The 15,675-nt window shown below is 43.8% G+C and overlaps 1 protein-coding gene across 3 annotated transcripts in view; it reads left to right on the top strand.

Annotated features, from left to right (window-relative positions):
- Positions 1-15,675, top strand: part of CLCN4 (chloride channel, voltage-sensitive 4) — a 70,037-nt gene that overhangs the window by 22,418 nt on the left and 31,944 nt on the right. The window contains exons 2-7 of one of the 3 annotated variants that reach the window (XM_006835642.1): positions 2,126-2,280; positions 3,496-3,595; positions 6,175-6,362; positions 9,605-9,727; positions 13,985-14,191; positions 14,296-14,376. In XM_006835642.1, the coding sequence (XP_006835705.1) occupies positions 2,137-2,280; positions 3,496-3,595; positions 6,175-6,362; positions 9,605-9,727; positions 13,985-14,191; positions 14,296-14,376 (843 nt within the window). In that variant the 5' untranslated portion in view covers positions 2,126-2,136. Of the gene's footprint in view, positions 1-2,125; positions 2,281-3,495; positions 3,596-6,174; positions 6,363-9,604; positions 9,728-13,984; positions 14,192-14,295; positions 14,377-15,675 lie in introns of those variants that run through there. The other 2 variants (XM_006835644.1, XM_006835643.1) reach the window with 2 other exon arrangements.

Raw genomic sequence — 15,675 nt, 5'->3', positions numbered from 1 at the left:
AAGTTGTCAAGGACTTCATTCTTCTTGGATCAACTATCAACATTCACCAAAGTAGCAGTCAAGAAATCAAACGACGTATTTTATTAGGCAAATCTGCTGAAGTTGAAGAGCAAAGATGTCAGCTTGAGGACTAAGGTGCGCCTGACCCAAGCCATGACATTTTCAATAACCTCATATGCTTGCGAAAGGTGGACAGTGAATAAGGAAGATCATAGACGAATTGATGCTTTTGAGTTGTGGTGTTGGAGGAGAATACCGAAAGTGCCATGGGCTGTCAAAAGAACCAACAGATCTGTTTTAGAAGAAGTGCAGCCAGAGTTCTCCTTGGAAGCCAGGATGGCTAAACTTTATCTCTCATACTTGGGACATATTGTCAGGAGTGACCAGTCACCGGAGAAGGATACTGTGTTTGGTAAGGTGGAGAGTCAGAGAAAAAGAGGAAGACCCCCAGCGAGATGGATTGGCAAAGTGTCAGCATCAATGGGCTCAAGCGTGGCAACAATTGTGAGGTTGGCCCAGGACCGGGCAGTGTTTCGTTGTGTTGTACCTATGCACTATGTATGACTCGATGGCACCTATCAACAACAGCATAGTGATTCTATATTTCACTTTTTTTGGAACTGTCGAACTGTTTCCACAGTGACAATCCCACCAGCTATAGATGAAGGTTCCAATTTCTCCACATCTTTCCCAACACTTATTATTTTTTATAATAGCCTTCCTAGTGGGGGTGAAGTGGTGTCTTGCTGTAGGATAAGCACTGGACTGCTAACCGCACAGTCAGCAGTTCAAACCCACCAGTTACTCCTCAGAAAACCAATATAGGTTGCTGGGAGTCAGAACTGACTCAACTGCACTTTTAACAACAATGACTAAATGATGCTGGGTATCTTTTTAAAGTGCCTTTTGGCCATTTGTATATCTAGTCAAGTCCTTTGTCTATTTTTAAATTATGCTGTCTTTTTGTTCTTGAGTTGTAGGAACTCATTACATTTTTTTTTTTGGATATTAAATTAAACCCTAATCAGATATGATCCCCAGATATTTTTCTCATTCTGTAGGCTGTGTCTTCACTTCTGTGATAAAGACCTTTGATGCACATGTTTTGAGTTTTCTGAAGGTCAATTTATTGTTTTTCTTTTGTTGCTTTTGCTTTTGGTATCCTAGCTAAGGATCCATTGTCAAAATCAAGGTCCTGAAGCATGGCCCCTATGTTTTCTTCTAAGGTTTTGTTGTGGGGTCTTACATTTAGTTCATTGACCTATTTTGAGTTATTTTTTTATGTATGGTGTGAGGTAGGGGTCCAACTGCATTTTCTTGCATGTGGAAAGCCAGTTATCCCAGCACCATTTATTGAAACAGACGTCTTTCCCCATTGGACGAAGTCCGCACCGTTGTTGAAAATCAGTTGTATTAAAAAATGTTTTTAAATGATTTGATTGTGGTAGAGACATGGATGACAAAGCCTTTGCCATTTCAACATGTTTTGCATCCAGCGTGCCTAATTTGGCAGCTTTGGTTATGTTCATCATGTGCAGCTGTCACCACTGTCCCTTTCGAAATGGTCTCTCCACCTTTAGACGTGCAGTCTTTTAACTGTATCTTAAGGACAATTGACAATGAGCACCTGCACCCAGGGCAGTGTTCTGCCAGCCTTTCAGGTGGTTCGCGCCTCCTGGCAGGCTACCTGGCAACTTTACCCATCTGTGGTGGTGTAACTGGTACAGGAGACCACTTCCATGCACAGATTGCCTTGGCTGCCATCTTCTAAAAGCCTTGCCAGCATTTTCCCTCACCTTGGGCATACATTTTCATATCCCTGAGGATAACCATGGGGGATGCCTCCTAAGTGGTCAACTTCAACTACGGGGAGCGATGGTTAATTTAGTGATATAACTACGTAGGTTTCGAGGGGTATGGTCCAACCACATTCATCCCTCCAGTTCTCAGATTTTTATGCCTTGCTTTGGCATAACACAAGCTTTTTAGAGCTATCTATATCCCATGAAAACAGAGACCTATGCTGACATTTTTGCTTATGCCAGAAAGAGAGCCCATGGATTCTCACTTGCTGTGTCTGTGTGGCCATCCTGTGTCCTGTGATAACCACCTGTTGGTCTTCTAGGTGTGACTAGTATGGTCAATGGTGGAGCAATGAGTGGCTCTGGGAACCTGATGGATTTTCTTGACGAGCCGTTCCCTGATGTGGGGACGTATGAGGACTTCCATACCATCGACTGGTTGCGGGAAAAGTCCCGGGACACCGATCGACACAGAAAGGTATGTGGATTCACTGAGGACATGTGGAAAGGAATCCCTTCAGGTGGCTGCCTCCTTTTTTCATTCACCAGCATGCTGTCATTCAGAAGTCATTGAGGGAGATGGCGATTTCTGTGCCATGTGCTGGGCTTGGTTTAGAGACAGGTGGGGAAGTGAACAGTGCCAGGTGCTCTAGTTTGGAGGCCATGTGGTAAAGAGAGAAGGAAAGTGGTGTGAAGTCTGGAACCAGAACAATCTAGAGCCACGTCCTGCCTGTGATCCCTTTAAGCTGGATGACTTTGGGAGTGCTGTTTCTGTACCTCATTTTCTTCCCTGTAAAGTCCTGAAGATGAAATGAGATTGGATGCTCACTGTGTCCAGTACCTGACCTCTAGTTGGTGGACTCCTGGTGTGGTGCTGTGAGTTAATGCACTGGGCTGCAAAGTCAGTTTGAACCACAAGGTCGTCAGTTCAAGCTTTCCAGCTGCTCCTTGGAAACCCTATACAGGGTTGCTATGGGTTGGAACTGACTTGATGGCTTTTAACAACAACAACAATATATTTCAATGGATCACAATTAAGTTAGGCATCAAAAACCAGAGATCACATAGGGTGGGTGAATGTTGTTGTTGTTAAGTGCCGTCGAGTCGATTCCTACCCACAGCAACCCTGTACAGGGTTTCCAAGGAGCAACTGGTGAGCTTGAACAACTGACCTTGCAGTTCAAATGACTTAGCAGTCGGATTCATTAGCCCACAGCGCCACACCAGGACTCCAGGAGGGGTGAGTAGAGGGTGCCATTTTAGTTGGGCATTGACAGATGTTGAAGCGTTTACTAGGCCAAGAAAGGGGAAAGCTTGTGAATATCAGGAGTGCTGCTGTTGACGTCACAAAGGTCTGAAAGACAATGGTGTGTTGGGCAGTATCATGGGGTTTCCAGAGTCTGCTGGAGAATTCATAAAACAGGAGAGGAAAGATAAGTCTGGAAACATGAGCGATGAGGCTGCATTTCAAATGACCAAGTAGGTCATGGGAAAGAGCTTGTGTTTTTGTCCTGAAGGCCACAGAATACAGTAAAGATGCACTGCAAAGGGAGAAACTGGAAACTCTGTTAGTTTGGGAGGAAGAGGAAGAAGTTCTGACTGAAGGCAGTAAAGTGTAGATAGAGAAAGGAGAAAGCATTTCAGGAATTGAAAAATGTGTCCAGGTTAACCACTATGTCTACTTTGCTTCCAGATAACCAGCAAAAGCAAGGAGTCCATATGGGAGTTCATCAAGAGTTTATTGGATGCCTGGTCAGGATGGGTTGTGATGCTGCTTATTGGCTTATTGGCAGGTACGTGGTAGGGTGTGCAATACTCCCATGGCCAAAGTTGGGTGCCAAGCCCAGAATGACCAACTGGCAGGGATGGAATTCAGATTGGAGTGGTTGTCTTTCACCCCTCCCATGGACTTTGTTACTTGAAGTATCTAAAAGCAAAATACACCACCATATATTCAATATCCATCAGGCCGAGTTGAGACCTGACCTTACACTTCTCTTAGCTCTCCACACCTGGTCATATGGAGAGCTGTTATTAGAGAGATGCCTGGCCCTCTCCACGGACAAGTACGAGGATTTCTTATACCATACTGGGTTTTACTGAAAGTACACATTGTACATTCTGGAGTTCTTGTTTATGTAGAAGGTAACACTATATGATACAAAGTTACCATTTGAGATTGACTTTTAACAAATACTGGCCGACTCTAGAATGAATTATAACCATCCTTAAGATACGTTCAAACCCTTTAGCCACTCCGCAAGAAAAAGATGAGGCTGCCTGCCTACTCCTGTGAAGGTTCAGTGTCTCAGAAACCTTACGGATCAGTTCGCTGTCCTGTAGGGTCGCTGTGGGGTGACATTGACTCAGTGGCAGTGGGTTAAAGATGCTCACACTAGTGCTGGACACACACAGTATCTGAGGTAGTCCCAGGGGCAGTGCATTGTTCTTTGAAGGTACGCTGATGGCACAGTGGGATTAGTCATTAGACTGTTAACCAAATGGTTGAGGAACCAAATATACATGGTCACTATGACTTGGAACCGACTTGATGGCAGTTAACAACAGTTACATTCACCATGTTGGGCAACCAGCACCATTATTATTTCCAGAACTTTTTCTTCACCCCAAACAGAAAATGTCCCTGTAAGTTCTTTTGACCTGAATACACCTTCAAAAAAGAAGTGGGGAGCTATGCCTCATTCACTGCCTGCTTCCTCAGGGAAAGAATCCAGGGATTCTACTTCTGACCTGTCGCCCCCACAGTGCTACTTTGACTTATATTCTTATACCTACAATGGGGACCCAGGAGCATCTCCTGCGGGATGTATACCAGGGAGTTACCACTGGATGTCACTGTTGTACCACAAAAGAAATTTGATCCATAAAGCAGTCAGCTTAAAATCTGCTGTTCTGCCAGCAGGTGGTGCTGTAGGATAAGGAATACAGAGCCGACTGGCCACCGCATTTGCAGCCATCAGAAATCTTGCGCCTCTATATCTGCAGGCCCCATCTCCCCCGCACCTTCTTTAGGTCTTTGTTTAAATGTCATCTCTCATTTGAGACCTTTCCTCACACAACTTTGGTAGCATAGTCCCAGGTCGTCAGTGCTACCGAGTGGGGAATGGTGGAGAGACACCCGGTGTATTGTGTTTTGAATCCACTAGATGGCACCACTCACATGCACCATGTCCAGCAGAAAGAAGAGCTCACCATCCGAGCACTTACTTAGATGACAGCTGGGCATGTTTCCCCTTCTAGACCATCACCATGGCCTGGCAATTCTGATTTTTCCCTGCTGTGGATCTTTAGATCTCCATGTTGGAATCCTTCCTGGCCAGAAAGCTGCCAGACCTCCTTTCTGGCCTCCCTACCTTCAGTTTTGCTCAGTCAAGTGGGTTCTCCACATTGTAGTCAGGCAGACTTTCAGAAATGGGCTGCAAGAGAGAGGATGGTGGCTGGAAGGCAGGGAGGGACTGAGAAAGGTTTTTGAAACATCATTTCTCAAATGGAGTGATGAGAACATATTTAAGTGCTGTCAGGAAGGAGTGGCTAAAGATCCAGACCAGAAAAATGGGCCCTCAAACTGAGACAGGAGGAGGCAGGAGTGAGCACCCTTGTGGGTACATACATGTAAGTACGTGTGGGGGTGATGCTGGTATGGAGTTACCAGTGTAATGAGGACCAATACAATTTAGTATAATTCAGTACCGGAAAGCATTCTCTGCCTTTGTAAAAGACTGGAATGGTTATTCTAAAAAGAATGCCAGAGTGGCCCACTATACTTATTTATCCCACTTCAATTCGTCTTATAAGGTAGTTATTTCCAGATCCACAAGCCCTTCTCCATAGGTCAGAAACTTCCAGAAAGTTCTAATTAAGCAAGCTTTTCCCTACATTTAGTTTTCCAAGTTTTATTATTGAGTGGCAAAACTTGAAATGATATGAAGCTGTTATAGTTCTTAGACCTCCACTTTGTTGGAATTTCTGTGTTTCCCTGCAGAAATATTAATGTATGTGATTCCCAGATCCTGCCCCAGAGCTCCTAGAGGGGGGTGTATGAACCTAGTTCCAAAATCTGAAAAAGGGTGCATTCTAAAAGACACTTGGCCTTGGGTGTTTCTGAGAAGAGCGGAGACCTGTGCATCTCTGTCTTCCACACGGTTGGCCTTTCCATCCCTCATGGGGCTGGCCACTTCCCTGCCTACTCCATGGCTGTTGATATGACTTAAAGATGAATCGGGATGTGCCTTTGGTCAGTGGCAATCCTGTGGTGTGCCCCTTGCCGACTTGCTCCCATGTTGGCTGGTGTTGTACGCTCCCCTGGCCTTGTGGAATTGGTCTTCTGAGTAGCCTCTGTTACTTCTTACAGGCACGTTGGCTGGGGTCATTGACCTCGCCGTCGACTGGATGACAGACCTGAAGGAGGGCGTTTGCCTGTCAGCTTTCTGGTACAGCCATGAACAGTGCTGCTGGACTTCCAATGAGACCACTTTTGAGGACAGAGACAAGTGCCCCCTGTGGCAGAAATGGTCGGAGCTCTTGGTGAATCAGTCGGAGGTGGGTGTCTGGGTAGGGTCTCTGGCATGGGAGCATCATTGGGCAGTTTCAGAATGTCTGTGATTTCACCCTCAACTGTCCTCATAGCAGTCCATGACTTAATACTACTGTGACTTGGGTTCCTCCTAGTTCTGATGCCACTGCTCCAATTTGTTGGAAAACCCATCCCCCATCGTGTTCCTCTGTATTACATATATGTACGTATTTTTACAGCCTTGTGTTTGGCTTTATTTTTCTAACTGAGGGTGGTTTCATTATGCTGAAGAAATATGACTGATTTTTATGTCTTCTCATTGAGGAGAGAGTTTTTCTTTATTTTAAATAGTTTTATTGAGATATAAAGGAGCTCTGGTAGCTTAGTAGTTATGGGTCGGGCTGCTAACTTCAAGGTCAGCAGTTCGAAACTACCAGCTGTTGTGCTCCTGTAAAGACTTACAGCCTCGGAAATCCTATGCAGGGTCGCTATGAGTCAGAACCGACTCCACAGCACACCACCACCACCACCACTACAGAGCTAGAACTCACATACATAAATTCACCCGTTTAAAGTGTACAATTTGGTGGATTTAGTATATTTGGAGTTGCATAGTCATCACTAAGGAGCTCTGGTAGCGTAGTGGTTATGAATCGGGCTGCGAACCGCAAGGTCAGCAGTTTGAAACTGCCAGCTGTTCCGCGGGAGAAAGATGAGGCTTTCTGCTCCCGTAAAGATTTACAGCCTCGGAAACCCTGTATAGGGTTGCTATGGGTCGGCACTGACTCCACACTCCGCGGCACATAACAACAACAACAATAGTCATCACTACTGTCTAATTTTAGAATAATTTATCACCTCAAAAGAAATATTTTATCTACTAACAGTCATTTTCCATTTCCCCAATCCTCCAGCCCCAGGCAACCACTATTCTAGTTGTTGACTGTGTGTGTTTGCCTGCGCTCGGCATTTCATATATGGAATCATTGAATATGTGCTCTTTTGTGTCTGGCTTCTTTCGCTAGGTATAATGTTTTCACGGTTTGTCCGTGTTGTAGCATGTATCAATACTTAATTCCTTTTTAAGGCTGAATATTTATTCCATTGTATGGTGATGTCATACAATTTTGTTTATCCGTTCATCAGCATATGGACATTTGTGTTCTGTTTACTTTTTAACAATTGTGAATACTGCTTTTAACATCTGTGTAGATGTATATTTTCATTTTTCTTCAGTATATATCTAGAAATGGGCTCTGGTAGCGTAGTGGTTACGAATCGGGCTGCGAACCTTAAGGTCTGTGGTTCGAAACTACCAGGCGCTCCGCGGGAGAAAGATGAGGCTTTCTACTCCCGTAAAGATTTACACCCTCGGAAACTCTGTACAGGGTCGCTATGGGTCGGAACCGACTCGATGGCACTTAACAACAACAACATACCTAGAAATGCAATGGCCAAGTTATATGGTAACAGTGTGTTTACTCTTATGAGGAGCTGCCAGACTGTTTTCCACAGTGGCTGTGCCATTTTACCTCCCCACCAGTAATGAAGGAGGGTTCTAATGTCTCTACATCTTTGCCAACACTTGTTATTGTCAGTTTTGTATTATAGCCGTCTCAGTGGGTGTGAAATCATATCTCATTGTGATTGAAGTTATCTTTCAATGCATGTTACGAGTGCATTTAAGATATTTCTGGGCCTTCTATGATGAGAATGTGTCCCAGCCATAGAGGAGATGTCGGTGAACCACAGGCTGGATGCTTGCCTTTATGGATCGCAAAGCTTCCAATCATTATAAAATTCTTATCTCAGGAAGAGTTAATTTTTAATCAAATTCAGTTGCTCCCATAATGACGCTAAGCCATTGAGTAATCAGAAACCCGGGAGAGAGCGAGGTGGGTTGCCAAGATTCATGTTTGGAGTAATGTAGGACTATTGCAGCTAGAACTGTCCTTGGAAGATATATTGTCTATGACTATATCACCCTCCCCTACTTTTTTTTTTTTTTTTTTTCCAGCCTGCTTGTCTTACCACAGCTGAGGACATTTGGAATGCCCATGCCATTTTGCTAAACCTCTTTCTCAGTGGAATTGAAAATTAATTCCTTCAAATCTCTGAAGTAGACAGGGATCTTGAAATCTCACATGTTCTCAAAGCTCTCCATTACTTCCAAAAATAAATTCTCTCCTCGGGTTGATAGGAGTGGGCAGGCAGGATTGGCTGGGCGCCATGTTTTCCGTTCTAGCTCTTCCAAGCAATCTGTGTTTTGCGGCAACATGGCCGTCCATCTTTTCAGCTGTTTTTAAGATTTATAAGTTGGTTCAAAGAATTACTGTTAGCAAGTAGGAGAAGTTATTTTTAGTCTCTAAAAAAGTGCATTTTAAAGTGGGTGAAAGCTATCCCTCAGTCCGATTTCTCAACACATAGGGTGTGAATATATGTCTCCTGGACTGGGCTTATGCATTTTCACAGGCACACACATGTGCTGTGGGCTGCCTCATAAGTGACCTTCCTCCCTACCCCCTCACAGAGTTGTCCAGATGGCGGCAGGAAGTTGAGGCCCAGAGAAGTGCGGTCTCCCCCACAGACCCCAGACTGTGGGTTCAGTCCAGAAAACGTTTCCCACACAACAGAGAATTTGGGATAAATGATCCAGTGAATGATTCAAAAGGGGACACTGGTGTTTTCTCCCTCTCTTGGTGCCTCTTAAATGCTAGCTGATCACAGTGCCCTGGAGGGCTGAGTGCTTCAAAACCCATTTTGCCAGCCCCCGGCTCCAGAGTTCCTGGGGTCTGAGCATTGGCATCTCTCACAAATTCCCAGGTGATGGACACTGAGGCTGAGGGTCCCACTCTGAGTGACACTATTCTGAAGTCCAGTGCCGGCATTTTGCCATTGGCAGGGATATGGACTTAATGAAAACTGAGAGACACCCATCCACTGGAGAAAAGACAGCCCAAATCCTCCAGGGTCTCAAAAGCAGGCTTTTCTGCATCACACCTTTCATTGACTCTTGGGCAAGTGACAATTCAAACCTAGTATTATTCATGGTTTCCATTCCACCCCATGGAAGGACTGTGTAAACAGCTCCAAGACAAACACCCGGCTCAGTGTTTGTGTGTGCTATAGCAACAGCTGATAAAGCCACCAGCAGCCTGTCAGTTTCTCTGGGAGGGGACAGAACCTGCCCAGTCCCTTCCAGGGCTGGGTAGATTGTACTGCTCTGTGAGGGCTCATGTTTTCTTCCTGTTTTGTGTCTCCTGTATAGGGTGCCAGTGCTTACATTCTGAATTACTTAATGTACATCCTGTGGGCGTTGCTCTTTGCATTTTTGGCTGTCTCCCTGGTGCGGGTATTTGCACCCTACGCCTGTGGCTCTGGTATACCAGAGGTGAGTGTGTCTGAATATCTTCTATACCAATCAATAGTAATAAGAGCAAATACCTGTGTAGCACTTCTGGGGCAAGCACCATTCTGAGCATGTAACACCCAAAAGCAGAGCAAACCAGTTGCTGTCAGTTTTGACTTCTGGTGTGACCCCATGTATGTTAGTCAGTTGTACCATCTGGTGACTCCATTTGACATTATCAACCCATTTCAGCCTCACAGTGAGCTGATGACGCTGGTGGTGTTCAGCTCCGTTAGCTACAAGGTAACTGAAGCCCAGAGAAGTTAAGGCACCTGCCCCAAGATCACCAAGCTAGTACACTGGGAGTTGAAAACAGCATTCTGAACTTCAGGCTTTGGACTCTTAACTGCTGTATCCTGTTGCTTCTCAGATGCTGAAAACCTTGCCTTGGTGAATCAGGCTTGAGTCTTAGAGGCTGTGGAATTGGCATTCGCTCACTGCACACATCACGTGGCTCAGGAATACTCATTGTGCAGCTGGAATGTCATGTGAAGAAAGGGGGTTGGTTGTGGAGAAAGTTTCCTGATGATTCCACTCTTGTAGTGACAGGCTAATAGCAATCTTAACAACACGGAACTCCCTGGACTGCATGCGCTCTGCAGACATCGTCCTATATACTTTTGAGTTCTCATAACTGGTTTTCAGCACTTCCGTGCAACCAAAGTGTGAGGGAAGTGACCTCACTGATCAAGGGGAATGCCTGAAACTGAACTTTCAACCTGGGAGGATTTGAGCTAATTCCCAAAAAGCCCAGACAGGGAACTCAATAACCAGAAAGAATTTGTGAATTCTCACACTTTATCAAGGGCACAGTGCTGTTGGTGTTTTAGCAATGCCCGGAGGCTGGGCGGAGGCTCACCGGGAGTGTGTAGATGGGACAGGGGCCCTTTGATTGCTGGCTCCAGGTCCCCAGCCCTGTGGGGGTGTCTTCCAACACTGATGGCAGGCTTTGGTCAGTGGAACTGGAAAAGGTTCTGTGCCTTGGGGTTTGTCATCTTGCTGCTCTCTTGGTCCCTGAGATCACCTCGTGAAGAAGCTCAGGCTAGCGTGCTGGAGGATGGGCAATGCCAAGACCAGAGACTCCAGCCATCTCAGCCACATCATCTGTGCTCTTCAGATATATGAACAAGCCCAGGCAAGAAGAGTCAAACCCAGCCTAAATTGAAAGGACTGCCCACTCAGCTCATCCTGGCCCCAACTGCCGACTCGCAGAATCATAAGCTAAATAGTTGCAGTTAATCCTCAGTCTTTGTGGGTTCCACAGTCTTAAATTCACCTGGTTATTAAAAATGCTCACAGTCATTTGCAGATTTGTACCTTCAAAAAGTTCTTTGCTGAGGTTGAACAAGGCTAGTTTGATATGTGAGGGAACTTTCTGGAACATAACTGCCACAAATAATGAGAGTCAACTGTAATTATTGTTTTAAGCCATTACATTTTGGAGTGGTCTGTTACATAGCTAAAAGGAATGAATTTAAGTGGTAATGGGAAAATTAGCAAAATTTAGGTAAAGCCACCATGTTGCTGAAAGATATTTAATTGAAGAAACGCTGTACAATCGGCCGAGCAAATGACACTATTGGACATCTTTTTTTCTTAGAAGTTTTCACATAATGGGAAAGTTAGAAGGTGACGCTAATAAAAGACTACTTGCGTGGATTTTGGTAAATTGGAAGAACAAAGCTAACAAAACTTGCATAGGTAACTTTGAAATGAAATGATGAATATGGAATCCTGCCACTGGGATGAAGAAAACTCCAAGGTAGAAAAGAGATTTGACATTAGAACCACAAGGAGAGGGTAACAAGGTCCCTAACCAAAAAGATCAAAGATCAAATCCAGGAAGAATTACCTGGGGAGTCACACAAAGCTGGACTCTACATAGCGCTATAGTTGGTTATCTGACACCAGACACAGTAGCGAAAAGAAAACACCAAGAAAGGATGGAAGATGAAAGAATTAGCCTGCACCTGGCAGGCAGCTCTCAAGGCAAAGTACGGATTGAGGGACTTTTCTTCCAACTCTGCATTTGCACGGGAGGAATTTTATCTCTCTAGAGAATTCCACAGAGGGAAGAGAGGTACTGGAAAAACCAGATCCTCTCTTCTTTCAACTTCTTTTCCTAATGAGGAATGGAAGAGGACCTCAGAAAATGATGCCTGGGGAAAGCTAACGCAATGGTCTCTCCCAGTTTGATAGTGCTTGCATTGGAGATGTGGAGCTGAACTGGGGATCCGTGTCTTTGTTTTCACTTGTGTTGGTCTTAGCAGTGGAACCCCTATGTTGCTGTTGTTAATTACTATTGAATGGGTTCCAACTCTCAGAGACCTGGTCTAGGGTTTCTGAGGACCGGCTGGTGGATTTGAATGACCTTGTAGTTAGTAGTCCAGTGCTGATCCTACAGCGCTCCACCAGGACTCTCTTATCAACTGTGGAAGAAATCGTGTCCTCTCAGAACGTTCTTGGAGTTGTTGTCACAAAACATTAATGATCTTACAACTATTCTAGTTCTCAGAGGAGATTTTGGTTTTAAAATTACCACCACAGAGTCACAAATGTGCTGTGATACATCTACTTAAAGTCCTGCTGGGCCAGTAGCTATTAATTCAAATTAAAGCAAGTGATTGGATTTTGGCATCTACTGGGAATGAATTTGCCTACCCAGCCCCTAATTTGATCATGACAATTTTATAAAATCATTTTAGAGAATTACAAAATACCTATTACATTGTTCCATTCACCACATGTCACGGCTGGCAAAGACTCAGGTAATTTAGATGCTTGTAATTTTCTAAATGGTATTATGCTTTTCAACTGTACCCTGGGGTCTACATCCACATTAACTAACTGACAAAAAATTATAGATAATTTTATTCGAGGCAACAAAAAAGGGCAGGATCGTGGCAGGCTTACTAAAATGTCCCTTAAATAAAGGGACCTGAGATCCCCAGAGCACAGGTTCAAAGAGGCTAACCACCACTAGTTCAAGACTAGTTTCACACTGCTCGTTTGTCTGCCCCTAGTTCAAGGCTAAAGAAATACCACCTGACTGTACACCTACAACCACTACCCATCTTGTCAGTTTGCCATGCTGTGTTGACTTGTATGTTACTGGGATGCTGGAAGCGATGTCATCGGTATTTCAAATACCAGTAGGATCACCCTGAATTTTAAGGAGCTTTTGGACTAAGACAGACTAAGAAGAAAGGGCTGGCAATCTACTTTTGAAAGTTAGCCAATGAAAACCTTATGGATCATAAGAAAATATTACCCAACGGGATTCAAACATGCCAGCGATCGTGAATATGGCGCAGGACTGGGTAACATTTCATTCTGTCCATGGGGTCACCATGAGTTGGGGCTGACTTGACAGCAGCTGACAAGTATAGCTAGAAGACTGTATCATGTTCTTGTAGAAAGGATGTCATTGAGTTCTGGGAATTAGCACACACACACATGCACGCCTGCACACAACGCACTATTTCTCTACCTCTCTTCTATCCTTGAATTAAAGAAAGGGATTTCTATCAATAATGCCTGAGGTAAAAATGGTCACATTTGGCCCATGGGCTATAGTTTGTTGACCCCTGACCTAAACTATTCAATTAGCATTTTGCTCAGTTTGCTCTCCCTCTCTTTCTTTATCTTGGACCATCTCTCAATAGTCAAAAGTTTATAGTTAAAAGGTATATATGTCTATTCTCAGCATAACAAAGTGTAACGTGAATTGAAGAAAATGCCATAAATGAAATGAGACCTTGGTAATTATTTGTTCGACCTTCATTATGATGATGCCTTACTACTTTCAGAATTCTTGAGATTTTCCATTCATTGGATCCTTTAAAGATTTCTGTTAATAAAATTGATATAATAAAAATTCTGTTAATATGCTATAAAATTATAGCAAAATAAAAATCTGAAATAGCCTCTTTTGAAGGAGTTAACACGCTCCCTGCTAACTGGAACTTTAGAAATTCGATTCTACCCAGAGGCAGGCACCTCAGAAGAAAGTCATCCATCAGAAGAAATTCAGCCATCGAAAACTCTATGGAGTTCTGCTCTGACACACATGGGGTTACCAGGTGTTGGAATCCACTCGACAACAACTGGATTTAGTTTTTGTTTGCATATGATTTTGTGCAGCTAAGATTAAACTTGTATTTCTGAGGAATTTCTTGTCTTTCTAGCTGTGCTATTGACGCAGCTGATTCCTGTCTCCTTCTCCGTGCTGTTTTTCAGATAAAGACCATTTTGAGCGGCTTTATTATCAGGGGCTACCTGGGCAAGTGGACTCTGCTGATCAAGACTGTCACTCTGGTGCTAGTTGTGTCCTCTGGCCTGAGTCTTGGTAAAGAAGGACCCCTGGTGCATGTGGCTTGTTGCTGTGGTAACTTCTTCAGCAGCCTTTTCTCCAAGTACAGCAAGAACGAGGGCAAGAGGCGTGAGGTGAGTCAGCTCAGCTCTCACCGGCATCCCCCTTGCCAGTCCCACCTGCTCATGGTTCTTTTCCAGAAAGGGCTTGGGCTTACACAGAATGCTTTGCTTTGTAGGTACTTTCAGCTGCTGCAGCTGCCGGAGTCTCTGTGGCTTTTGGTGCCCCCATTGGAGGTGTCCTTTTCAGCTTGGAGGAGGTGAGAGTGGGTGCTGAGCAGATTTGTGGCAGCTGTTTTTGTTTTGTTTTTAATAACACATTTGTGAGTTTTCTTTTTTAACGTTTTATTGTGAATTGGGTGAAGGTTACAGAGCAGATCAGTTTTCCATTCAAAAACTCATGCACAGTTTTGTTTCATCTTATCCCACTTCCTCCCTGTGATTCTGGTTTCCATTCCGCTTTCTTTCCTAAACATCCTGAACTTTGTCCTTGGGTAAATGCTACCCTTTTGATCTCGAATGGGTGATTATTCTGAGGTGCGCTTGACTCCCCAGTGGTATTGGTCCCTTTATACAGACCTGTTTATTTATTTATTTTTTAATGTTTTATTGTGAATTATGTGATAGTTTACATGGGAGAACATTAGTTTTACATTCATCTTATTGTATATTGTTTCACTGCCATGGTTACAATCCCCTCCATGCATCATCAACCAACTAAAGGGTATACATTACAAGGTTGCCCCCTGGTCGTCAGCACACAGCCCCTCGCCCTCTCTGTGTCTAAAGTCCCCAGCTGCTCCATCTCTCCACATCATCATCTCTGCCTCCATCTCAGGCATCACTGCTTCTCTGGGTAGCGTCCCGCTCTCTGCTTTTCTCCCTTGATGGTCCCAGGGACCTCCGCTCCTAGACTAAAAAGTTAATCACTCCCTGGACCTGTTTATTTTTAAACCAATGCTTCAAAACAGATGTTTAAATGATGGACAGTAGGACTCTTTAACAAATAGCACTAAGTTGTACACCTGGCAAATGTGTTATTAAAACAAAATTTATGTAACATAATCCACAAAGACAATGTTCTATATGCTACTTTGGTGAATAGCGAAAGTACTCCATATTAATTTTCCATATTAATTTTTGATAAAAAAAAGATTCTCAGTATTTACTCTCTTCCTCATAATCAATTTAATTAAACATTTTTTATTTTTGGTGACTCAAATGGATTGATTCCAGAAGTTGACACTTTTTCTGTAAAAGACCAGACAGTAAATCTTGTAGGTGGGCCACACATCTGTCACAATTACTTAACTTTGCCCTTAGAGTGTGAAAAGCAGCCACCAATGATACTTAAATGAATTGGCATGAATGGGTTCCAATAAAATTTTATTTATGGACACTGAAATGGGAATTTCATATAATTTTCACATGTCACAAAGTATTCTTTCTTTATTTTTTTTTTCATGTTTTATTGTGAATTATATGATATTTTACATGGGAGAACTTTAGTTTTACATTCATTCCACCGTACATCGTTTCATTGCCATGGTTCCAATCCC

This window comes from Chrysochloris asiatica, unplaced genomic scaffold (assembly GCF_000296735.1).
Source record: "Chrysochloris asiatica unplaced genomic scaffold, ChrAsi1.0 scaffold00018, whole genome shotgun sequence".
In the NCBI taxonomy this organism is placed as follows: Eukaryota; Metazoa; Chordata; class Mammalia; order Afrosoricida; family Chrysochloridae; genus Chrysochloris; species Chrysochloris asiatica.
Note: the sequence above shows the minus strand (reverse complement) of the source record. Positions and strands in the feature narration are given on the sequence as shown.